This window comes from Akanthomyces muscarius, chromosome 4 (genome assembly GCF_028009165.1).
Source record: "Akanthomyces muscarius strain Ve6 chromosome 4, whole genome shotgun sequence".
Classification (NCBI taxonomy): Eukaryota; Fungi; Ascomycota; class Sordariomycetes; order Hypocreales; family Cordycipitaceae; genus Akanthomyces; species Akanthomyces muscarius.
The window spans coordinates 2,728,466-2,753,800 of record NC_079244.1 but is presented as its reverse complement, the minus strand read 5'-3'; the positions used below and the strand labels follow the sequence as shown (position 1 = coordinate 2,753,800).

Below are 25,335 nucleotides of genomic sequence, written 5' to 3'. Positions count from 1 at the left end.
GATATAGAGACGTTGCATTGTTCATCTACCGGCGGGTTTTTTTCTCTATTGCGATGCTTGAACGATCAACATTGGTAGGCATGGCATGCGATTTTCCCTGGCCGTTTTTTTTTATGTAGATGAGCAAAATTATTTTCTCACAATTGCCTTACGACACCAGAAGTTGTTGAATTGTAACTGCATCGATTGGGCTTGTCGTCATGACGAATTGACTTGCAATAGTGTATCGGTTTACTTTGACGTTGAGTCTTGCCTTGATAAGATTTAATGATGCTAATACGACCAATGCTCATTCCTACAAAGAAGCTTCGAGGCGCAAAGCGATGATGTTGATTGAGACGATGACAGCCGACGTGGGTGGACGAAAATAACACGGAGAGGTGCCAATCCATACATATCGTTGTATGGATCAATTGAAAGCCCGAACGCGCCAATTGATCACGGCTATTCGCGAGGACGGGCCTTGTTGCATTGCCGATGAAGTATGCACTCGAGGATGCAGCACTTTACACAAATAGTACCGTGCTGGCATGTCTGCGGAAGACGGGCCGACAAAGAGGTGCAAGGGGCAAAGCGCCATGCGCATAGCCACGCTGAAGGATGCAGAGTTTGCATCCTTTTTTCTCAGAAGCTGGAGCATTATCAACGAGGCTGGTTTGGCAACAAGAGCCAAGTCGACTATGAGACGAGGGATCCGTTTGCGGATATGCAAGCTTATCTATCCGTCTCGTTTGTGCATGAGGCAGGACACTATCGAATGGACATCAAGCCGCCGCCTCTAGCTCTGTGGACCGGGGCGGCGTCAAGGAGGTGTGAGGGAAATATCAATTGTCTGCATTCTGTGTGCCGGGAAGCCTCGAACGCCCGCACCAAGGATGGCTGGCGGGTTGCAAAGTCTTGTCACCTTGTCTGCATGGAGCCGCTAAATGGTAGTTTATGGAGTTCCATCCATGGTGATGTAGGGGATGATGGGACCACATGGGTTAGGTGTATGGCGGTATGAAATGGAGACTGATTAGGGGTCCTGTCATTGGTTACGGCCTGGACTCGAAAGATTGGCGTGTTTTTTGGCGCCGGCTGGTTCTGTGCGTTGTATCCATGCCTGTCGTGCCTCTTGTCATAAATAGGTAAAATATGTGACGATGCTTGGAGAAGAGGCAGGGGACCAGACCAGACGCCTTGGTTCAGCTTGGTGCATGCACTAGGTAGGCGAGCGCACAGGGTTCATACCCAGATTGCGAAAGAAGCGGACGATTGGCTGGGTATTTACGCTGTAGCGAGCTCAATTGGTGTGTGTCCCAGCCTCCCAACTCCCTACCGCCGAGTATCGGAAGAAAAAGACGTATACGGATAAGTAGTTTTCATTTTTATCATGCCATGCAGGATGTGCCGTAGAGCGATGTTGCCATACCAAGGAGAACCAAGGCGGAGAGGTACCTATTCAGATAGCACAGCAGTCTCCAGCAATCTAGGTAGCACCCATCGACCGCTAGCAGTAGCTTAATTATTGCTGGTAGCCTGCAGAAAACCAGCAAAACTCACATGTACCTTGCCCACTGCACAGTGGCCCGCCTAGACGTATGCGCCCAGCCAGTCACAGAGGCTCAAAATCCGTTGAGAAAGACGCGTCCTGCGACACGAGGCTCAAGAGTCATTATTGAATGAACCTCGGAGGCATCTGAATGTCTAAAAGGACAGGCTGTCTTCATGCACAAGAGGGGAGAGGAGGGGGGAAGCTTGCGCAAGCATACTTCGGGTTGGCTCGTGACAAAGAAATCCGACGCAACCGATGTGCCTGGAAGTCTTGGGAACTTCTTCCATCAGGAACCATCCCCAACAATTAAAGAAAAAAGAAGCCAGGCGGATGCGCCATGACGAGACTGGCTGGGCTGGGAAAGCGGGGTGCGGGAGAGTGACTTGAGAGTAAAGTCTCCGGACCGCCTCGTCGGGCGTGGACCGTGAGGGCCGTCTTCAGCATGTGGAGGCCGTCATGTGCCAGAGTCATGCTCACTGGCTCACAATTGGCTGGACCAGGGCAGGTGGGGAAGGATCCGCTGCGTGAGCACTGTGGTTTGCACCGTACTGTCACATGGAAAAGCAGCGGACGCGTACAGTGTTAATAGTGCGCACCCTCTGCGGCCGTTCGGTCTGCTGCAGTAATCAGCCCGGTACTTGTGTCTCAAGTATCTCCCTCCCAACTTTGCCCAGCTCTTCCTGCCGACCCGCTCTTTAACTGTAGCCTGCAGCACCTAGAGCGCCACGCTCAGTGTGTCTGCTAAAAATTCGCATCGTCCGCCACGCCCGTCTGCAAAGGGCCTGTGCCCGGGGAGCCCTCAGGAATCGGCAGCGTTAGCACGCAGACTTTCTAGCGCCTCTACAGGGCCTTCTCCAGGCACCCTACGCTCCCCATGCGCCCAAGTGCTGGACCTGCCAGCACCACGCGCTACAGTGGCTGGCAACCACAAGTCTGGCTGCCCACCGCCCTGCAGCTTGCGCCAGCACTGCCTTGTAGTAGTGCGCCGCCCAGCAAATCCCACTGCCACCCTCGCTTCTGCGCTGCAACGGGCCCTCCGAAGGCCTCTCTCTGTTCGCCGATTCTCCTTCTCGTCACTTCTCCCACCCAACACAATCGACGGCGTCAACCACGATCCCGCCTCGACCTCGCCAACCACGCTGCAACTCCTCCTTTGTCCCAGAGGCGACCTGGTACATTCCGGTGGGCCCGGTACAGTCGCTTGTGCACACCCGGATCCTGGTCCTTGGCTGCCTTGCCTGGCTACGCTTGTTCAAACCTGGCTGGCCTTGCCAATTTTGCTACAGACGAACTCTTCCACGACACCCGCCCCTGACTCTCCTCCTGCGCTTTTCCAGACACGGCCGATACGCCAACTTGCAAAGTCTTGCGCTGTCGCCGGTGTGAGGATGCTTCCGTCGATATCTACATCCTCATCGAAAACAACTTAGTTTGCCGCATCCCATCTCGCTGCCGGCACATCGACACCGGACTGCCCTACACACTCCCCTCACTAATATCGGACCCCTGTGTCTCGCCCAACCATCTGGCCGACACCGCCGCCAGATCGATTTTTTTCACGTCTCTCCGACCGTCCCCTACAGCGCCAACCCGAGCCATTTCGAATCCACGACAAATTAAGTCAATTTCAACAACCCCCCCGCGTGCAGCGGACACGCACCGCCGCCGCCCACGCTCTCCCGGTCATGACATCGGCTGGTGGCCCTGGCGCCGGCAGCCCTCTGATTGCGGGAGTGCTCACGACCAGCGGCGAGTTTCACGACTTTTCAGACGATGACCTCGGAGGCTCCAACCTCTTTGACTTTTCCAACAGCCCCGATACCCTCCAGAGCCTCGACGCCATCAGCAGCTCCAAGGATCAGGACGCCTTTCTCAACCCCCAGCAGCTGGCTGTCGGGCCCTTCCCCGACTCGCCCAACGGCTCATCTCAGGACTCCTCCTCCGAGTCTGCTGAGCCCTCCAAGCGTACTGCCAGTTCAACACCCGCAAAGACGCCTGCTACCTCGGCTGGTGATGCCAGCATGGACGACGACAGCTCGCATATGAACATGGATTGGGGGAATGCCGACCTCACACATTTTGATGATGACAACAACACCTTCAGTTTTGGTGCCGTCACTGGCCAGACTGGCGGCAACGGCTTCTACGGCTTCACCGAACAAGATGATAGCTTCATGGACCAGTCTTTCGACTTTGACAGCGCATCCGCCAGCCCCGATGCGATCTCCACAGGTCCTGTAGCAATGGCCTCACCCGGCATGCCGACCATTAAATCGGCAAGCCCCAATAAGAATAATAAATTCCCTGCAAAGCCGAAACCTCAAGCTTACAAGAAGAAGGCTTCGGTAAGTCCCACGACCGCCGAGTACCAGGGTTAACTGCTAACGTCTCCAGACACACTCCGTATCATCTTCACAAAATGGCATCAAGCGATCACTTTCTCGAGAAGTCTCGCCCATGTCAACTTTGGTCGCCAGCCACAACTCTTCTCCCGCTACGGCCTTTATGAACTCGCCACCAACCAACGTCAAGGCCGAGTTCTTCCAGATGATGGGTCAGGGTGGCATGTGGCCTACTCAGGCTGAAGCGCAAGCTGCCGCGACTTCGGATGGCGTGCCATCGCCGGTCCCGTTTGTGCCAAACAACGTAGCCCAAGCCAGACAAATGGCTCAGCACATCGCCATGTTCAACGCAGCCCCATTTAACTTTACTGGCTGTGAGCTTCGAATTTTGCCCACGCCATTAAAGTCCCGAGTCGAGACGCAGATTCCTATCAAGATGACGCTCTCCCCGCTACCCCCTGGTGTAACCAAGCTCCACCTTCCTGCACATACGATATCCAAGCCGAAGCTCCTAGCAAAGCCGACACCGGAGCCGTCTCCCGATACTCTTGTGCTACATGTCAGCTTAGTCTGTACCAGCGCAATGGAGCACCCTGAGTGGAAGAAGAAGGCTCTCGAGAGGGCCAGGACACAGCCACAGGGCAGCCTTCCCGACTTGGATGACGAAGAGAACGCTCCCCAAAATGGTGGAGAGGTTCGTATATGTGCTGGCTGTATTACCCGAGAACGTAAGAGGGCGGCCAGGAAGAAGATTAAGAAGCCCGACGAGGAAAAGGTATGGAGCCAAGACGAAGAACGCCGTGTCATTGTCTTCAATACCCAAGAAGTCAAGGAGTGGCAACCCATGAGTGGCATGCTTGATTCCAACGGACGGCCGGAACCCGTTGTATCAAATCGCACCATGCAGATTGATGCACCCATGCGCATCGCCTGTTACTGCCGCCACCACGGAGAGAAGATGGGTTTCAACGTCATCTTCACCATCAAGGATCACCAAGACCGTGTGATTGCCCAAGCCATGTCCAACCCCATCATGATTACCGATGATCATAAGACACATCCCATGGCCCAGCTTACTTCACAGCCTCCAATGTCCGAAACAGTCAGCTCCTCGTCACTCCCCCTCACTTCTACCCCAGGCAGCGATGTCAATGGCATGATGGCACCCATGCCGAACGGCAACTTTAGAATGTCGCAAGCGGGAAGCGACATATCTTCTATGCAGAATGGCTACACAAGCTCCAACTCGGGCAAGACGACGCCAACTATGAGTACAGCGACCGTACCGGCACGTCCACACTCGAGACCTGGCTCCCCAACCCAGGGACATCCCGTTCCAAAGAGAAGAAAGGCTAGCAACTCTCGCGTACCAAACGGTTTGGAGATGACCCGACTGGACACATCGCCACAGCCCACGCAATCCGCTGCCACCCAAAGATCGAGCGCCACCTCGCCCTTCAGTCCTCCGTCCGCTTTCCAGCAAGCCGAACACCTCTTTGGTGTACAAAACGGCCAGCTACCTTTTACCAATGGCCCCCCCACCCCCAACAGCAACAACGATCAGACCTCCTTCTTTGCCAATAATCGCTCTGCTAGCATGGACAACCTTGCCATGGCAAATATGTACTCAGCTCCCGCTTCGAGCCACGCAAGCCGTGCTCCTAGCCCCAGCGGCCTTCGAAACAGTGCTCAGCAGAACCAATTCGCTGCGCTTGCTAATAGTCTATTTGCTCCTGTTGCCGCGCCTCGTACCGCGCCCATCATTCACAAGATTATTCCTAACGAGGGTCCCAAGATTGGCGGTATCGAAGTCACTGTCCTAGGGGCTGCTTTCTTCCAGGGTCTTGAGGTTTGGTTCGGCGATCAGCGCGCTACTACCACCACTTTCTGGGGCGAATCGTCTCTTGTTTGCCTGCTGCCTCCTTCGCCTGTTTCCGGAACCGTACCGGTGACGTTTAAGCTGCAGGGTGTTTCGCCTCAAAACTTCCCCATGGCCAAGCAGCCACCAACCTTCAAATATATTGACGACAACGAAGACAAGCTGATCAGAACAGCTCTTTCTGTTCTCGGGCAAAAGATGTCAGGCCAGATGGTGGATGTGAGCGATCTCGCACGACGAATCCTCAACGACGGAAGCAACTCTGGCGGCTGGACTGGAGGCGCTTCTGGCGGCCCCTCGGGCAACGGCCCTCAATTTAACCATGCCTCGCACGAGCATCTCGAGTCACAGTTGCTAAAGGTCTTGGATCTGATTGATCTTGATGACAGCGCGCACAGAACCAAGCTTGACCTGAGAAGATCCACCGGTCACACTATGCTTCATCTTGCTTGCTCTCTCGGCTACCATCGCTTTGTCGCTGCTCTGCTTGCCCGCGGTGCCAACCCTGACGCTCGCGACAAGGGAGGGTTCACCGCTTTGCACATGGCTTCCATCCAGAGCCACTCGGAGATCGTTCGACGACTGATCATCGGCGGTGCTGACCCGACCATCCGCAGCTTGTCTGGTCTTACTGCTGCTGATGTTGCACAATCTCGTGCCGTTGTTCGCGCTATTCGCCACTCTGAGCGCCACGCTCGTTCCCGAAGCAGTGGCGGATCCATCCACAGCCGTACCAGCAGCTCGGCCTCTGTCAGGTCGCTGTGGGAGCCTCTTACCCGAGCAAACACTCACGACGGACCGATTTCTATTGCCTCGGGTGAAGAGAGCCCCGAGTATACTTCCGGCGACTTTGAGGATGAAGACCCTGACGAGAATAGCTATCTCAGCATGAGACGCGCGAGCGAAATCAATGCCGACAAAGACAACTCTGATGATACTGTTGACGCCGATGTGACCGATGATTCGGCACCGACGGCCATGGCTGCTGCACTAAAGGACCAGTTCCAGCAACAGTTGCAACAGCTTCAGCAGACGATGGCTATGCATTTCCAGAACCTGGCACATATTCCGCAACTGCCGCAAATGCCTGGTATGCCCGTGCTTCCAGACTACCAGGGCTATTTCCAGCGCATGCAGCAGTACGTACCTGGCATGTCGGGCACAAGGCCCGACTCTGCCGATGGGAACGCGCCAAAGGTGGATAGCAGATGGTGGGATCTGTCATCTTACGTGGGAGGTACGGCGGCCGCCCCCGCTCCGCCCCCAGCATACGAAGATATTTTCCCTGCAAAAGATGTCGAGGAGAAGCAGCGCGCTGCAGCAGAGGCTGCTTGTGAAGCCGAGGCCGACATGAAGTGCTCCGCGCTGTACGACCAGCCTAAGACCAAGCTCAAGAAGAGGTCGTCCAGAAGCAAGCCTGCAGTAGCCAGCGTGGTTGCCGAGAGCTCCGAGACGGAAATTCCGAGCGTTCTCAAGATTGGACGCAAGAATGCGATTACCAAGGAACAGCAAGATCAATTCCTGCGGGCCAGGGAGCAGAAGCTGAAGCGACTCAGCAACGATCGCAAGCTCTTCTTTGTCTGGATTCCCCTGCTAGTGATTATGATCTGCGCGATGCTTTACAGCTACTTTCCGAAACTGTTCCCCTTCCTGTTCGAGTCGGCCAAGGCCGTGCTTCAAGTGGGACACGCCCGCGCCACCCGCTACTTGCAGAACAGACAAGAGCGTGTAGTGCCGGCATGACGGAGTTGACATGTATTCACTTTTTTTTCTTAAACAGCAAGGGCCTCTGACGATGCGGCTCGTTGCTATATTATTTTTTATATTCATTTTCTTGAATGGTAGAACCAAAGGCGCTTGCTTCATTGCCAGTTATATGCGTGGGTGTTGGGACTGTTTCATGTATTGAATTTTTTATTGTCACGAACCGTGTTTGGTTGGTTTGATGGAATGTATTCAACCCTCATTGTCCACACTGATCTGGAGGGTATTTTTATTTTCGTCGGTTTCAATTTTTTTCGCGGAGCCGACTTGTCATGGTCAAGGGGACATGGGAAAAAGACGTTTTGAGGGGGTCTTGTGGGACATTTATTCTTCTTGTCTTGGCTGAACTTTTGCAAACTGTTCATCTCCATTACGGGACTTTTATCTTTGTCATCCTCTCTCTCTCTCTCTCATTACTAGGTAGATATGTACTAATTCCAGCATCGAGCGCGATGCCGTTACTTGAAACTTGTTCGGCAGCCCACATGTGAAACCGCGCGAATCAAACAAGAATGGTAGGTTGTATGGCCGTGTTCATATTTCTTAGTGCTGGCCGTCATGTCCTCTCTTTTCGCCAACAGCGAATTCGTTTATATACGTGGTCATAAAATCGTTACCAGAAAAAAAAATTCCCCAATCCTAAAGACACAAAAACCAGAATTCATAAAAACCTTTTCATTCACATCATAAGCCGTCCACGCCACAGAAAAGGCTCAACGCACTCGAAGTCCTCTCCAGGGACCGTTATTCTGCCGATCCTCTCCATACGTAAACTTGGCCGGGATGGCGGGCACGCTGGGGATGCCGCGGCCCTCATCGGGCACCACGCGCATCGAGCGGTTCGCCTCGGCGGCCGCAGGGCGACCGCGGAGCACGCGCGCGCTCCCGCCGCCGTCGCTAACGTGGCGGGGGCGCGACGCGGCCCTGACGTACTGCTGCTGCTGCTGGTGGTCCTGGTACTTGCTGTTGGCGTGCGGGCGGCGCTTCTGCAGCTTGTTGGTCGCGGCGGGAGGGATGAGGGCGTGCGAGGAGGTGGAGAGGCTGCGGCGCGAGGAAGAAGAGGAGCGGATCTTGGGGAGGAAGAGGCTCTCGCGGGAGATGCTGCGACGGAGACGCTTCTTGTCGTGGACGGTGTTGGGGTGCGGCGGGGCTTGGTTCTCCTTGTCGTAGACGCCAGCGTCGTCGCCGTCGTCGGCTTCGTGCATGCTCTCGTCGTCGTCGGACTCGTTTACGGCCGCGCGCTTGGTGCCCCGTGAGGAGACGCTTGTGGGGGACTGCACCGCCGCCGCCGCCGTGTATGAAGGCGAGGCGAGCGGCCACTGCGGCGGCGGCGAGGATGCGCGAGCGGTCGCGGGCCGCATGGACGTAGATTGTGCGGGCAGGCTGGTGCCTGGCATCGGTGGTGGCGGCTGTGGCGGTCGAGCGAGGCCGTGTCGGCTGGAGTGGATGGCGTGCGCCTGGAAGAAGCCGCCGGCCATGAGCTGCTGGTAGCTCGCGAGGACCTCGTCCCGCGACGGCCGCGCGGTCTGGAAGCCTGTGAACTTGAAGTCGGCAGCCGTAGTAGCATCCATGGAGGCGGAGGACGGGATGTCGATTGGTGCTGGTGCTGCTGGGTGGGCGAGCTTGCTGCGCGTGCGTGAAGCGGGAGGGCCGTCGCGCTCCGCCGGGTCTGTGAAGATGGGTATGTGCTCTGCCGTTGTCGTCGTCACGGCCGTTGTCGTCTTGGCCGCGGAAATGGCCGCCGCCGGCGTCTTGCTCGAGCCGCTACTGCTGTTGTCGTCTTTGCGCAGGCGAAGCTTGTCGCGCACGCCCTCCCAGACTTGCCCAAAGAGCCTGCTGCCCGTCTTGCGGGACCACGTCTGGGAGAAGCCGCCGCTGTTGCTGCCGGCATCCTGGCTCGCTCGGGGATTGTTGCCGTTGCCGACGCTGCTGCCACTGCTGCCGCTCGCGGGAAGAGGCACGGGCTGTTCGAGAGCGGCCAGGGCCTCGGGGCCGAGGAAGTGGACGGGCGGCGCGGCCGAGGCGCGGTCGTTCATGGAGCCCTCGCAGAAGCGGCTGCGACTCTGGAGGGCGGCGATGGAGGGGTTCTTGAAAGCGCCCATCTTTTTTCGGTATTTGTTTTCGATGGCTGAGAAGCCAGCCTGTGTTGTCGAATATAGCTTTAAAGAAACTGTGTCTCGTTGCTCGCTGATGCGTATGAAAACGAGATCGCAGGTATGTGAGCGAATGCGATCAAACGGGGACGCCACAGCCGCTAGGAAGAGGAATTGGGATGCAACGCTGGAGAAAGGGGGAAGAACGGGAAAGAAGAAAAAGGCAAGGCAGATGGCAGTATCTGGATATATTATTAGGTTCTCATTCTGGGTTCTTTTGGTCTGGTCTGGTTTGCCATTGTTTGAGTTGCACAGGATTGTGGTGACGAGGCAGCGAGGCATGTAGTCGGACAAGGGTCCATTGTTGACTTGGCGGCGTGGGCTGCTCACCACGGCAACCATGTGAGGGGGGGGGGGGGGGGGGGGTCTTTGCGTCGCGAGACAGTGTACGAGTGTTGCACGATGTTGTCGAATAGTGAGATGGGTTTGGGCATAATGAAACAAATATTTAATTGCAACTCGTGTAGTGCTGATTGGACTTGTTCTGCATCATTTTGTTTTTATCCATTTGATTTTCCGAATGCTGTTGTGTTTTTTATCGGGAGCCTTTGCGGGCAACCACCTGCAGGCCCAATTTCGCGGGGCATGGTGCGCTGGGTCCTGACAGCAATGCGACTAGGATCCAAGACGACATATACGGACTCTATTGACGCTTTTTTAATCCATAGAACTGCCGCATGTAAACAATCTACCTTGCTTCCGCCGGAATGACCAAGAGTTATTTAGTATGCTGACTGTAATCTGGCTTTTTCACGCGCATCTCGATCTTGATCTGCCAGCTGGTAGCCTAGCAGGCAGCCGTTTGCGCCTGTCGACTTATAAACGATTGTAGCTGCTTCAACATCCATCATAGCAACTACACCAGCAGGTAGCGATAAAACCCTCCAACTCCCATATCAGCGAGGTCGCATCCTTATTCATACCTATCCCACGCCAGCTCTCCGCACCCAATCTCACCCCGCCACCATCATGCCACAGCCCGCCAACCTCACCATCCACCTGCTCTGCATGCATGACAAGGACCGCGAAGCCTACCTACGGGCCGCCGCCCTCACCAGCCCGCCTTCCTTTGCCAGCATCACCATCCACAGCAGCTCCCTCTCCCAGCTGCCCGCATCCGTGCGCCTTGACGCCATCGTCTCCCCCGCCAACTCGTATGGCCGCCTCGACGGCGCCTTTGACGATGCCATCTCGCGCGCCCTCTCGCCGACCGACGACTACCTCGCGCTGACCCGCACCGCGCAGGCCGTCCTCTACAAGGAGTACCGCGGATGGGCGATCCCGGGCTCCTGCACGCCCGTGCCCATCCCGGCGGCCTTTGCGGCGCGGTCCAGGAACGTCTGGGGCGTGCGGCACCTGCTCCTCTGCCCGACGATGCGCGTCCCCGAGGACGTCACCTGGGACAAGGAGGTCGTGTACCAGTGCGTGTGGAGCATGCTGTGCGCGGTTGAGAAGCACAATGAGACGGCGGGCGAGGAGGACAGGATCGAGGCGATCCTCATGACGCCACTGGCGACGGGCGTGGGACGCGTCAGCGAGCATGTGTGGGCGGCCCAGCTGCTGCTGGCGCTGCGGCACTACGACTTGGCGGTCGAGAACCCGGACGAGTTTGCCGCGCTCGACGTGGACAGGATCTTCACGCTGGATAGCGAGATTCAAGAAACGTGCAGTGCCAATCTACATTACGACAAGCCGTTAGCCAAAAAGCAGTAGCTTCGCGCGCCGCCGCAAAAGAAGAAGATTACAAAGAAAAGATAGAAAAAAAGTATGCTTCAAGATACCGTAATACAGCACTTTGCGATTTCTTACTGAGAACAATACCGGGCGTTTTTCTCAGCCTTAATCTTAGCCCTACGCCACCACGGCCACCTTCCCCGTACATCCAAGTCCAGTCCATGCCATGCAAGGCTGTCGTCAGCCAAGTACGTGACTTTAACCCCCAAGGCTTACCGGCTTTTGCGTCGACGATCCTAGAAATGTAGACAATACAAGAAGTCCCTTCCTCATCATTACAATCCATCAGAGCAACTGTGTCCTTGCGTGTAAAAGTAATCCTTTGCGATGAATTCGACTAACACGTATTCGCATTGCGACGCCTCCTTGGGCCCGACGGTAGGCCACTGTGGTGCACAGTCGCGCTTCGACTTTACCCTTGCTTTTGAGCAATCTGTGCTGTCCATCACGCCGTATGCCATTCTCCTGAGCGTTGCCATCCCACGACTCGTCCATCTCCGGACGCACAGCCGCAAAGTCGCCGGTCGCCCTCTTCGCCTCGTCAAGCTTGTAAGTCCCTCCCAACACTCACTGCATCGTTCCCCAGCTAAGCCATTTCAACCAGGCCATCTACGTCGTCTTTGCCTCCCTCCAGCTCGCCATCCTCATCTCTTGGTCCACTCTCCATGGCCCGAAGCTCGGCATCGCGTCGTCCGCGCTGGGCGTGGCAACGGCGCTCGTCATGGGCGCGCTCAGCTACCTTGAGCACGAGCGCGCCGTCCGGCCCTCCACCATTCTCTGCGTCTATCTCTCGCTGTCCGTCCTTTTTGACGGCGCGCAGTGCCGTACCCTCTGGCTGCTGCTCCTCCACGACCAGCAGCAGCAGCAACACGCCCTCCTACCCGCGCTCTTCACGGCGCAGCTCGCGACCAAGGTCGTCATGCTGCTCGCCGAGTCCCTCGGCAAGACGCGCTACCTCGTGGGCTCGTGGCAGGCGCTGAAGCGCTGCCCGGAAGCCGTGGCGAGCGTGTTTAGCAGAGGTGCGTTTTGGTGGCTCAACGGGCTGCTCACGCGCGGCTTCAGCGCGACGCTGGACCTGGACACGCTGTATGAGACGGACGAGGAGCTGCGCTCGGAGAGGCTGCTCGCCGAGTTTCGGGAGCGCGTGTCCAGGACGGCGCCGTCCAAGTACAGGCTGCCGCTGGTCATTGTGGCGTGTCTCAAGGTGACGATTGCCAAGACGGTCATTGCGCGGCTTTTCATGACGGGCTTCAAGTTTACGCAGCCATTCTTGCTTCAGTACATTATTGAATTCGTGCAGCACGACCAGAAAGGCGGCGAGTACCATCAGGATGTCGCGTACGCTCTCATTGCTGCGACTGGTCTGTTTTACATTGGAACGGCGGTATGTAGCCTGGATCACAGCGTAGACAGAGCTCTACCACTAACACACACCCGCGTGCACAGTTTGCGACTGGGTTCTACAATCACCACCTCTACCGCGGCCTGACCATGATCCGCGGTGGCCTCGTCTCGCTTGTGTGCGCCGAGTCGCTGGGCGTATCTACGGCCGTGGCCGCGGAGATGGCCACGCTCACGCTCATCGGACCCGACGTCGGCGTCATCAGCAGAGCCTTCTCCGGCGTGCACGATCTCTGGGCGAATCCCATCGAGATTGCCCTCGCCACTTGGCTTCTTGCTCGGCAGCTCGGCGTCGGCTGTGTCGGGCCCATTGCCTCTGCTCTACGTAAGACGAAAGCTGCTATACCATCATCGCGGCAGAGTTGTATCATATTCTAACTTTGAAGATAGTCTGCTTTGTTCTCATGAGTCAGCTCCCAAAGCGCATGGGCCCGGCCATCAAGGCCTGGAACGTCGCCATCCAGAAGCGGGTGTCGATAACATCGAGTGTGGTTGGCTCCATTCGGGAAACCAAGATGCTGGGTCTGGTGCCCGTCTGGCTGGAGTATATCCAGTCGCTTCGTGTCCTTGAGCTCAAAGAGTCGAAGCAGTTCCGCATGTTCATCGTGTACATGAACGTTTTAGGTATGCAGCAAACGGCCCCAATGGTTAGGTTTTCGCCAGCCTAATACTTCATCTAGGCAACCTGAGCCCGTCTTTGGCACCCCTCTTGACTTTTGGCATCACTCTCGCCGTTAGACGCCACGACGCTAATAGCGGCCTCGACATCTCTACGGCCTTTACGTCGCTTTCCATCATGAGCCTCATGATGAGCCCTCTGGCCAATCTACTCTCTTCTTTCCCCAGCTTTGCCAGTTCCTTTGGTATTTTCGAGCGTGTCGAGAAATTCCTCGAGCAAGCCAAATTTCACGACACCATCACCAGCCAGAACTGCGTCGGTGGCACTACTGCTGCTGACACCTCCGAAAACACGCAATCTGCTGGCATTGAGATGGATCGCATGCCCAAAAGTAGCATCACCCTGCGCGGAGCTTCCCTTTCTGCCAAGATTGGTGACGAGGCTATCCTTCACGATATCGACCTGGCCATCAAGCCCGGAGACATCTGCGCCGTCACCGGCAAAGTAGGCTCCGGCAAGAGTCTGCTCCTGCAGGCACTTCTCGGAGAGCTCTCAGTCGTGAGCGGTGAGTTCGAGATTGACGTGGCCCGGTTTGGGTACTGCTCGCAGTCGGCCTGGCTCTTCAAGGGCACCATTCGCGATAACATTGTTGGCTGGACGGTCGGCGACTTTGACGAGATGCGGTACAATAGAATTGTCAAGGCGTGTGGGCTCGGCAAGGATCTTGCGCAGCTAGCTGATGGCGACATGACTGTCTTGACGACCAAAGGCAACTCCTTGAGCGGCGGCCAGAGACACCGCGTGGTAAGAATCCAACGCCGAGGCACAGCGTGATGTAGAAGCGCTGACAGCAATGTACTTTAGGCGCTTGCACGAGCTCTTTTCGCCGCACCGCCCGTGTTTGTGATTGATAACATTTTTTCGAGTCTAGATCAGCCGACGCAAAAGTATGTCTGGGAGCAAGTATTCGGCCCCTCGGGTCTTGCGCGGCAACTCGGCAGCGCCGTCATCATTGCCACACACTCCTGTGAGCTCCACGGCTAGCACACACACCACGCACCTCTCCCACTGACGCGCTACACAGTACGAATCGTTCAGCAAGCAGACCATGTTGTCGTCATGGATCAGTGCCGTATCGCCCGCCAAGGGCCCTACGCGGCCATTGCCGACCAAGAATCCCGAGCGCAGAGCCACGATGCGGGCTCCGGTGACGACGAGCCCGCCGCGGAAGAGGCAGCCGGGGCGGACAGCACGCCCGACGCGGCGGCGAGCAAGGAAAAGGAAATCAAGCAGCAGATTGACGACCTGGTGCAGTCGCAGGGCGACACGTCGCTGTACTGGTACTATTTCAAGTCGATTGGGTGGAAGTATGGCTTGGTTGCGCTGTCGTTTGCCACGAGCATGGAGGTGTTTGCCGTCATGAAAGGTATGCTTTTTCTAGGGAAATATTGCAACATTGGCATGGCACATTGACATGGTAACGAGATGGCTAACTTGGGAGATGCTAGGAATTTGGTTGAAATGGTGGACCGAGCACAACACCTCCAACGAAAAGACCCGCGATGGCCTGTACTATGGTGTCTACTGCACATTTAGCATGGTGGTGCTCATTACGATTGGTTTCGACATTTGGTGAGACTCGTCTACAATGACAATCCATACTTGGATAACAAGCATCTCAAGCTAATCACGTTCTAGGTTCATGTTTGTCATGGTGATCCCCAAGTCGGCCGGCAAGCTTCACTGGAACCTGCTCCGAACTGCGATGCGGTGCGTTTTCTACTTTTGACCTGGAGCCATTCTCTCTCATCATGCTGATTTACCGTGTCCTCTCTCGTTCCAGTGCGCCAATGTCCTTTTTTGCGACCAGCAGCATTGGCAATCTCGTCAACCGCTTCAGCCAGGACATGACTCTCGTCGACCAAGATCTCCCCACGGCCGTCTTTACTTCCCTCAAAGGTAAAAGCCCCCCCCCCCCTCCTTTCAAATTGCTTGTTCCAGTCCCCCTTTCATTGTCTCTAAATTCACCCGCCAAGACCATCCTCCTCACAAATTCCCAGGTACCCTCTCCGTCGTTGGCACAGGCGCCCTCGTCATGCTCGGCTCGGCCTACCTCGCGGCCACCATCCCCGTCGGGCTCGTGCTCCTCTACGTCCTGCAAAAGTTTTACCTGCGCACCTCGCGGCAGCTGCGCCTGCTGCAGCTCCGCGCCTCGGCGCCGCTCTTCTCGCACCTCGTCGAGACGGCCGAGGGGCTGGCCACCGTCCGCGCCCTCCGCTGGGAGGCGGGCCTGCGGCGCCACGCCGTCGCGCTGCTCGACCGCTCGCAGCGCCCGCACTACCTGCTCTTTGCCATCCAGCGCTGGCTCACCCTTGTGCTCGACCTGATGGTCGGCGGGCTCGCCGTCGTGCTCGTCGTGCTGGCCGTCGTGGTGCGCCAGTCGGGCACGGGAAGCGTCGCCGTGTCCTTTTCCAACGTCCTCGGCTTCGGCGCCGTGCTCGCCCAGTTCGTCACGTCGTGGACGCAGCTCGAGACGTCGCTCGGCGCCATCGCCCGGCTGCGCACGTTTGAGCAGGCGACGCCGCAAGAGGTCGAGAGAGAGGGCGCGACGGAGCCGCCCGCCGACTGGCCCGCGCGCGGCGCCATTGAGATTCGCAACCTCTGCGCTTCGTACAAGAGCAGCTCCTCCTCCGCCCCTCCTCCGGCATCGTCGGCTGACCCCAGCCTCGTCGTTTCTCCTCATGATGACGATGCGCCCATTGGCGAGAATGACCAGCCGGTGCTGCGGCACCTCACCACGTCCATCCGGCCGGGGGGAAAGGTCGCCATCTGCGGCCGCACCGGCAGCGGCAAGTCGTCGCTGCTCCTCGCGCTCTACCAGCTGCTCCGCTACAGCGGCACCACGACCATTGACGGCGTCGACGTGTCCCTCGTGCCGTTCGACACGCTCCGCTCGCGTCTCATCACCGTTCCGCAGGAACCCGTCCTCTTTCCCGGCACCATCCGCTTCAACCTCCTCCCGGGCTCCTCTTCCTCCTCATCATCAGACGAAGCGGCCCTCCTCGACGCCCTAGCCCAAGTCTCGCTCAAGGACGCCGTCCTCGCCGTCCCTGGCGGACTCGACGCCGACGTCAGCGACGCGTCCCTGTCGCACGGTCAGAAGCAGCTCCTCTGCCTCGCCCGTGCCCTGGTCCGCAAGAACAGCCGGGTCGGGTCAGGTGGGATCCTGGTGCTGGACGAGGCAACGAGCGCGGTGGACGTGGCGACGGAGCGCCTGATGGTGGACGTGGTCAAGGCTGCATTTGCGGACTGCACGGTGCTTGCGGTGGCGCACCGGCTGGAGAGCGTGCGCGGGTTCGACAAGGTGCTGGTGCTAGATCAGGGTGCGCTGGTGCGAGTGGGCACGCCCAAGGAGTTGATTGGGGAAGACGGGCAGCTGCGTGTTTAATGGTGCCGACATCTAACAATCCCAAGAGTGGTACAGATGCCGTGACAAATACCTATTACTTCGACCTGTTAATTGAGACTAAACGTAACTAGATGCTAGCGAGCTAAACTGTTAAAGAAATCGTACAGTTGCACATGCATAAAAAGCTCTTCGTCTTCAGTCTGAATCTTCACGGATTGATTACACGTACGCCAAGAGGTGAATCGAATGATTGATGGTAGAGTAAAAAAAATATGCGTCCGCACAGGAGCAGTGATAAACGTCTCTTTTGAGAAATAGCGAGAATATAGATACCCTAATTTATCCAAAACCAAAACCCATACCCGTTGAATAAAAGGCTGCTGTGCCAAGGAATGATCCAATTTCTGTCATTCGATACAAAAACCCAAGATCAAGAATGTCATATCAAAAAAAATTAGGGATAACATTACAGTTTGTCCAAGAATGAGAATGTCCTGCATGACATCTTTTCCGACGCAAGAGTAAATGCATCAAGCGCGGTATGTAGAAGAACTTTGCTTCAAACTATGAGACCCTCCTTTTCCCTGTAGTTCTCGAATGCCGCCATACGTGCTCAATTGAAAAGTGTGTTACAACCGCTGAATAAACGCCGTATCCCAGTAGAAGAAGAGAAGACATATTCGCTGGTAAAGAGTGGCTGCGGCTTCGTATTGAGCCGTGGATGCGAAAGAATATCGTTTCGTCAATTCGCTTAAAAAAAAAAGTACCGGAACGCCTCGAAGCAATAGAATAGAAAAAGCGTAGGTGTTCCGGCCCGATATCCGTGTTCGCTGTTATATGACGCAAATGAAAAATGGGAGAATGGGTGCTCGACGAAGAGCGGCACGTAATCGAAAACGGGACTCCGGTTGCTCACGTGTGCAGGTGGAATCGAAGTGAATGGTAAGTTATACAGCCCAGGAATATGCTGACATCCTAGGCAGGGCTCGCGCCTATTGGCAAGAATTGAAACGGACGTAGCCAATGTTGCCGTCAGCTCTCGAATACATGCATTGATCAGGCTCGGGATAGAGGCGTGGCGGGTTGCTCCGGTGATGCATATCGACTTGGCGCTGGCGGTTGTGCAAGGGGTCCGTCGTCTGGTGAAAGACGAAGTCGTGCTTGCGCTTTCCACCAGTAGGGATATGTGGTAGGCGAGGAGGTGCCTCCGTCTCGGCTTCGATGGGTGGAAGCGGCGACATGAGCGAAGCAATCTTGAGCGGCGCATGAGAGGACGACGGTTGAGGAAGCAGGGGCCGGCGAGACGGATAAGATGACATGGGCATGTGAGGAGAAACGTATGAGCTGCGTCTGGAATGATGATCGCTAGATGAGAACGAGGAAGGCGAAGGCGGAACATGGGTGAGGCTCGGTCTCGGCTCGTAGACGTCTGGTTTGATAGAAAGCGCGGGCGACGGACATGGACGAGGTGTGGAAGAGTGGCTGTAGGAATGTTCCGGCTCTGGGTACGATGACGCCGTGTTGGCTTGCTGCGGTCCTGTGGAGGATGGCATGTGGCTCGAATAGGGTCGCGGGGCGATGGGGTGATGTAGAGGAGGCGGTGCGCGAGCTTGCAGTGGCGCGTCGCTGCCAAAGGAAAGATGACGCGCTGGAGGGCCATTGTGCTCGTAGGTAGGCGGGTGGGAGGCGTGAGAGGCGTGAGAGTCAGCAGCAGAGGGGCGTCGCTGGGGGTCGGCTGGGTACTGAGGGCGATGCTCGCTTGAGTTGCTAAGTGATCTGTCGCGGGGGCTGGGAGCGGTGTTGATGGGACGAGGCGCCGGCTTGCGGTAGGCTTCCTCTCTGCTGTCGTGGGTGGAAGCGCCCTTGGAGTCGCGCTTTCTCATGCGAACATCGCGGCGAATTCGGACTCGGCAGCCTTGGTCGGCAACAATCTTGCTGAGAGTGGTGCTCTCCATGAGGCCGGGAAACTTCTTGGCACTAAAGACGTTAAAGGGAAGCGTCTTGATTTCCATGCGCCAGTCAACACCAGGGGGCATATCTGTGGCGGGTTCGAGATCGAAGTCCTTTTCCTCCTTGGTTGTCTCAAAGAGGCTGAAAGAGAGACAGAAGTAGCCTTCGTGGCGGACAGAAAGATCGGGGAAGATGAAATAGCCAGCCTCGTGCGGTCTGTCGAGATAGGCCATGCCCGAGGCAGGAACACCGGTGAGAATGGGAGGATTGAGGGTGGCGGGAGTTTGAACACGGCCGTGTGCCATGGGACGGGCCTGCTCGAGGCTGGCGTAGAGGAAGAAGTTGGCATTGTAGTCAAAGGTGATGTCCTTGCCTTCTTCAACGGAAGGGCCCTCAATAATGCGAAGCTCGACAACAGGCGGAGGATCCACGGGACGGCGGTCGCTGTTGGCCTTCATGCCAGCACCACATGCTCGGGCGCGCTCAGGCTGCTGGAGAACTTTCAACTGGTACCATAGGCTGCGGTTTTCTCTTGTGATGCGGTGTATGCGCTGAACATTGTCGTTGGACGCAATGGTCGACGTCTTTAGGGCGGCGGACGCCATGACGAGGAAATGTGAAGATGAGTAAGGTCAAGACCGTTGAGAGGGCCCAGTTACGGGCTTGGTACGAGTTAGCAACAAAGTAGAGGTTGCGAAGGGAACGAGATGAGAATGGGTTGCGGTCGGATGATAGTTTAGGCGTGGGTAGTCGCGTGGAGGTAGCGCATGGAAGGAGCCTCTTGGGATATATACGGGGACAAGAGGCTGTAGTTTGATGCTCACCTCGGAATGTAATAAACGGTACGGCAGATGTTTGGTAGTGGGAAACGCACGTTCGAGGCGGATGAGGCAGTGACCGCAAGATGCAAAAAGGAAGTCGAATCGAGTTGTGGACAGTAGCGGCAAGACAAGACGACGGACAGAGGCGTGCGATCAAGGGATGAGAAGAATGAAAAGCAAAAAAGCAGATATACGAGCAAAGGAAGGAGTAAGAGAAGAGAAATGCGGTGATGTACGGCACCGCGTCGGAAAAGGCGACGACGAGGAGACGCAGAGGCCAACGCGAAGAAAGGCGTTGAAAGAAGGATGTGTGAGGACGGGAAGGTGTCTTGGGGGAGTGTGGCAGAGAAGTAGTAACTAGACTGGTGAATAGCGGGTGAGGGAGAGGGAGAGAGAGGGAGAGAGGGAGTGTGTGTGTGAAGGCGCGGGCGAGAGTTGAGTGGGAGAGAAGAGAGACAGCGTGAGACTGGGGAGACGGTGGCACCGTGGTACCTGAGGTGGTTTGGGTGGTACAGGCGTCGGATAGTGTCAAGCCAGCCGAGGACGAGCAGGAACCGGCAGCAGCAGGCCAGGCAGGAGGAGGACGGGTCAATGATGGGTATAGCAGTACCCAGGGCCGTCTCCACGAAATGAATTGGATATCCCCCAGACAGTAGGTCGCCAGCGATGAGGACTTGCAAGTCGAGGTACAGAGTTGGTGAAGAACGACAAAATCTAAGCGGTTGGCGGTGGCTGCGAGCGCAGTGCTGGCAGGCTGACAGCGCCCCAAAGCGTCGGGATTCCCAGCGCACCGGACAGGGCGATTGGGCGATTCGGGGGGGAAAGAGCAAGGAGGGGAGGGGGGGGCCCGAGAGTCTGGAAAGTGGGCAGGGGCCATTCACACGCACCAGAGGTCACCACCCACCAGTGCCAGTACCAGCAGAATTCTTTTCGGTCTAGTCTCCTGGCTGGGTGGAGCCGAAGCTGAGGGAGCCACACCACCCTCGAACATGGGTGCCCGGTCCCCAGTGGATCATGCTTCGGACGGGTATCGCCTGAACAGAACGCTAAACAGTCCTACCTAGGTAGGGTGTGGGGGCAGCACATCCGCTGGACGGCGCAGCTGAACGGGTGCAACGCGGCACAACCACAGGGGCTCATCCGCTGTAATCATCTGGGTGTGATGAAGAGGTGCAACATGACAGTTCGCGACGGCAACGCTGGCTGCATGCCGGCTGCACACAAGACCCTGTTTCTCTCGGCATATAATTGTCGATTAATCACACAATCGTCTTCCGTACTTCCATTCAGCGAGTGACCTTCCATCGCCGGCCGGCTCGTCTCTGGTCATCCTCATCTGCTTGCCCTACCTAGTGCGCCGGAGACGCATGCCCTCTTCGTCATAGCTTACTTTTCCCGCTGCCAGGGCCCCCCCCCCCCTGGGTCCTTGGCCGTTTGTCTCAATGTCGGACGCTGCAAAATTCGAGAAAGAGAAAAGCGTCGATGAGATGCGGTGGCGCCAGCAGGGGATCGCCCTAAGAAATGAATTCTCTATTATGCCTGCAGTTCATTTATTTATGCCACATTACCGCCTGGCTTGGCGTGGCCTGGCTTTTGTTTGCTCCCACATGCACCTGCAGCAGGCTTGCAGTAGGGCACAACGCTACCTGGCTGCTGGGACGTTTGCCATTTTACTTGTACTACCTACCGGTACAGAGGGCTCAGCACCCAGCAGGCCGGCACATGGCACCTGGCACCACACCACGGCGCACATCCTCTGTGCCACTACTGCAGTGCACCGCCAGCAGATTGAGTTCCCCCAGAACCAGTCCGCTGGGCCGGCACTCACGATTGCATATTAATTAGCCCAGTTTGTTGTTTGCTCTCTCGCTTATTACGACTGCACCCAGTGCCAGCTGACTGGCTGCGTCTGAATCGCCCGAGCAAACACAGCAGAACAGCATCAAGAAGAAAAGAAAAGAAAAAAGGCCCCCAAGTCGATTATAGTCTTGACCAGGCAGACATGAACAAGTTCGTTAAAAAAGAAATAAATAAAGAAGATCCGACCAATTTAGTCCAATCAATCCCAGCTAGTCTGCTTTTAGTGCCGTACGAGACACCATCCTCCCCGGCTCCGGCCAAGTCAGCAAAACCGCATCCTGGTTTGCCTGGAAATGCCATGGACAATGGCACGGACTCTCGCTGCACATTCCGCGCTGCCGTGGCACGCTGGGGCAGGATTGTACTGATGGGAAAAAGGAACCTCAAAGAGAGTTTTGCTTCTTCCAGGCTGGAATGTATCGTGCCAAATTTAGCCTGGCCTGTCTCCGTTGACTCGTGGCCAAAGTCTAGTAGATGCCAACGAGCGGCCGCAGTTCCGCTCTGCGACAAATTCGCTAGCTCTGCACTTTTATGCAAGCTGGCAGTCCAGCATGCACGCACTAAGTATGTGCCCATGTACATGTGCACCGAGAGTGCACAACTCTTCTTCCTGCACTTGACTGGTCAAAAAGAGAGACAAACAAATGGCCCAAAAGCAAAAAGCCACAAGCCACAAGTCAGACGCATCACCACGCATGCACACAGGCAACAGACAGAGCAATCTCACTCCTCAACTAATTAAGCAGGCATTTCGCCGTGTCGATCACTGTCCTCTTCCGTCGACACGCAGCGCCCATTCTCCCGACGTAGCAGCATCTAGCCGACGGGCCATCAGTCAACGACCAGCCAGTTGAACGTTTTCACCAGGGGCTCCGCCGCAGGCCTTGCTCGCTGCTAGCAACTGACTAGTCTGCTTGTCTCGATAGTCTCTCGGCGCCGTCTCCCGTCCGTCAACGAATGAGGGCAGGCAAAGCAGGGTAGGGCAAAAAGCACCGTTGCAACGCTACCAGTAATAGTGCCAGTCGGTGGCTGGTAACTGGATCATGTCGTCGGCGGTTGGAAAGCCAGCTTGCCAAGAGTCAAACCAGTCCATCTGACTCGTCTGTCAAAGCAAGTTTTCCATACTTTGCTCCCAGTGACATTGTCTGCGAACCGAATGGCGCCGCCTTCCCAACTCTCCACGCCCCGATTCAAGTATGCGAGGCTGCGCAGCGGCACAACGTTGTAGCGACGCCTTCTACTGGTACAAGCCCACCAGGGCTTCGACTAGCGCTGACCAGAGAGAAGATGATGCACCCTGTTTGCCCATCAATCAACCGAATCCAATGATTGAGCTGCAGGCACCGATTGCGCATCAAGACGACCGCATTGCGCCGTGGCTACCGAAGTGCGGCTTGCAGCCTAACCAAGATCAATTTCACCGATATGAGCGATTAACGAAACTCGCTGTGTTTGTCAAGCATTCAACATGAAACCAAAGATGGCTACAGAACGTACCATGTCCCTCCAGAATCGCGCTCTACTCATACGTTGCCGCCTTCCGGACTCCATTCGAAAGTTTTTCCTGCCACGGCAGCCCAGCTGCCATCCTATGGGAGGCTCGCCCACTACGGACCAGCACAAACTTCTACGGATACGTATCCATCAATCACATCGCCCCACGCACACGGCACCACATCGAATACCAGCATCTGGTAATCTGTGCCAATATCAGTACTGGTAGTAGGTTGGGACTTAGCAGGCATCAGTCATACCTGAAGCGGTCTTTGTCCCCAACGAACTGGTGTCAGTAATAATAAGTAGCTGCTTGCTCGCAAGTCGCAACGGTAGCGGCCCGTCCTTAAGAATGACACTAACAGAATAGCTACTGTTACAAGTGGAGAGGGCGTGCTGTCCCAAGTCTCGGCCGTGGCTGTTCACACGCCTGGTTGGCTGCCACGCTGCCTCGATGATGCCAACTGACGGCGCGCCAGTCACCAGTACGCTGCCAATGGCCAGGTGCCAGCCAAGTTTCGACAATGAAGAGACACTTTCTGCATGCACAGGGCCCCATTAAGCTCGTTCACCAACAAACTGATCAACAACGCTGCATCCGCAGTGCAGCATTCCGACTGGGCGGTAGCAGGCCGGACTGGACTCGTACTCGGCATTTTCGACCACTCATCAGCCTGGTGCTGGCAACTTGCACCTGTCGCAGTCGCTGACTGACCACTGACCGGTTTGGTCCAACTATTTTCTTGCCTTGTCCCGCGGTTGGCGCCCCAAAATCCGTTTTACTAGTGCCCTCCAGGCTGCCACCAGAAACCTGTACATCACAAGGCACTATCCCCTTTCCAGAAGCACAACGACTTGAGCCGTTGCTCCCAGCATACCTGTCGAGTCTCCCACAAGTGCGCACAGGACGGAACAGATGCCTCGATCTTTCAGTGCAGCGTTTTCTGCCATGCGCAACCGTTGCCGAGAGTCTTGCGTTGGCGTTGCGCTACCGAATGTCCAAGTCACCATCCTCCAGCATCAGGCAGCTGCCTCTGTCACGCTGGATGGGCACGCTTATTACGAGGATAGGATCATCCAGCCACATCTCCTGCCTCCGGAGCATTCTACTGAGTACGTGTGTATGCCGCAGGCCCCTGGTCGCAGCGCTGGGTGAATCGACGCCATCATTGTCACCCTAGCCAAGCACACCAAGCCACTTCGGACCTGTAACCTGGCAGTTGGTACCAAAATGGCGACGCTGTCCGTTGAGTAGTCGCGATCCACTTTGGTGCTACTGGGGTTTTTATTACTCTTTTCTTTTTCTGAGATGTGACGACGCGGAACAGGGTAGGCACGACTCGCAGGGATGTGCAGGCCGCTAAAAGCCAAATGGCCGGGCGCCAGCCCTCGTAGTCACACACACAGCCCCAGGAGCCTCGCCGTCACAGAAGAAGACCGAGTGACATTATTCGTGCATCTGCTCGAGTGAGCTCTCACCTCCCAGCGCCTGTTATAGGGAGCCTGTTATTATGCCGGCGAGCGAGAGGCGCACTATCGAATTGGCTATAGACGCTCGCGCCATCACAAGGCCGGACCCCGACCGCATAGGAGAAAATAGGAACAAGGAAGACCGATGGAAGGAAACGAGGCGTTACTCGGCAAACAAAAATAGAATGAACGATGTTAAGAGGCCCCTTCAGGTGGCACGAATCACCAACAAGAAGGATAGCAAATTCGTCATGTCTGCCTGCTAGGTACCTCCGATATGTCCTGTGCTAAAACAACCAGGCAGGATCAGAAGGAGCAAAGCCCCAAAATTGAGATGCTACACTGTAACTCTTGTGGTTGCATCCCTACAGGCAAGCGTAATGAGACGAAGTGCACAGGGCGCGCGGGATTGCTTGCATAAAGATAGTGCCCGTCGGCGGCGCGGCCCTTTTTTCACAGGGACCAGGCGTCGAGGTTGCGACGACGGCGATGCACCAAATGTCAGAGCCGCATGAAGATGAACCTGGATTCTTGAAATGAAATCTCCATTCTTGAGAGAGAGCAGCACACTGGCAACTGGTACGAATTAACCCGCACGCAGAAGTAGAAGAAGAAGAAGAAAATTCTACGTTCCAAGACACGCACGGTCCAAACAGCCCAGCCGGAGCTTCAGCTGGCGCTCGCGGCGCTGAACAACGCCCCAGCAGTAGGGAGCGCAATCCCGGCAACCCGGTCCTGGAAACAACTGTGCGGAGTGCTGGTACTGCGACTGGTACAGCCTCGCGCTCAAATGCAGGCCAAGTCCATCCAGCAGGGGTGCGCAGATTTGTTTCTCGGATGGGTTTCAAGCAGCATGGCCAGGGGCTGGGGGGGGCCTGTCTGGAGGTCAAGTAACAGGTACAAGG

The 25,335-nt window shown here is 56.3% G+C and overlaps 6 protein-coding genes across 7 annotated transcripts; 3 read left to right on the top strand and 3 right to left on the bottom strand.

Moving 5' to 3' along the window:
- Positions 1 to 3,219: 3,219 nt before the first annotated feature.
- Positions 3,220 to 7,498, top strand: LMH87_011596 (uncharacterized protein; the record flags this gene model as incomplete). The annotated part of the gene is made up of 2 exons (XM_056200763.1): positions 3,220 to 3,879; positions 3,929 to 7,498. The coding sequence occupies 2 exons, from the start codon at positions 3,220 to 3,222 to the stop codon at positions 7,496 to 7,498; spliced, it is 4,230 nt and encodes a 1,409-aa protein (XP_056052581.1).
- A 734-nt stretch (positions 7,499 to 8,232) lies between these two features.
- Positions 8,233 to 9,621, bottom strand: LMH87_011595 (uncharacterized protein; the record flags this gene model as incomplete). Of its 2 annotated transcripts, XM_056200762.1 has the most annotated exons (2): positions 8,417 to 8,463; positions 8,628 to 9,621. In XM_056200762.1, the coding sequence occupies 2 exons, from the start codon at positions 9,619 to 9,621 to the stop codon at positions 8,417 to 8,419; spliced, it is 1,041 nt and encodes a 346-aa protein (XP_056052579.1). The 2 variants fall into 2 exon arrangements, with proteins under 2 accessions (XP_056052580.1, XP_056052579.1); XM_056200761.1 differs by having other exon boundaries at positions 8,233 to 9,621.
- A 1,020-nt stretch (positions 9,622 to 10,641) lies between these two features.
- LMH87_011594 (uncharacterized protein) lies at positions 10,642 to 11,385 on the top strand (the record flags this gene model as incomplete). The annotated part of the gene is made up of 1 exon (XM_056200760.1): positions 10,642 to 11,385. One exon carries the CDS (start codon positions 10,642 to 10,644, stop codon positions 11,383 to 11,385), a length of 744 nt encoding a protein of 247 aa, XP_056052578.1.
- A 348-nt stretch (positions 11,386 to 11,733) lies between these two features.
- On the top strand, positions 11,734 to 16,874 carry LMH87_011593 (uncharacterized protein; the record flags this gene model as incomplete). Its single annotated transcript, XM_056200759.1, has 11 exons — positions 11,734 to 11,955; positions 12,011 to 12,790; positions 12,853 to 13,132; positions 13,198 to 13,431; positions 13,488 to 14,230; positions 14,291 to 14,453; positions 14,511 to 14,852; positions 14,935 to 15,058; positions 15,125 to 15,196; positions 15,270 to 15,385; positions 15,487 to 16,874. 11 exons carry the CDS (start codon positions 11,734 to 11,736, stop codon positions 16,872 to 16,874), a joined length of 4,464 nt encoding a protein of 1,487 aa, XP_056052577.1.
- Positions 16,875 to 17,827: 953 nt separating this feature from the next.
- Positions 17,828 to 19,390, bottom strand: LMH87_011592 (uncharacterized protein; the record flags this gene model as incomplete). The annotated part of the gene is made up of 1 exon (XM_056200758.1): positions 17,828 to 19,390. The coding sequence occupies one exon, from the start codon at positions 19,388 to 19,390 to the stop codon at positions 17,828 to 17,830; it is 1,563 nt and encodes a 520-aa protein (XP_056052576.1).
- A 3,683-nt stretch (positions 19,391 to 23,073) lies between these two features.
- Positions 23,074 to 24,065, bottom strand: LMH87_011591 (uncharacterized protein; the record flags this gene model as incomplete). Its single annotated transcript, XM_056200757.1, has 3 exons — positions 23,074 to 23,165; positions 23,221 to 23,318; positions 23,953 to 24,065. The coding sequence occupies 3 exons, from the start codon at positions 24,063 to 24,065 to the stop codon at positions 23,074 to 23,076; spliced, it is 303 nt and encodes a 100-aa protein (XP_056052575.1).
- Between the last annotated feature and the right edge of the window lie 1,270 nt (positions 24,066 to 25,335).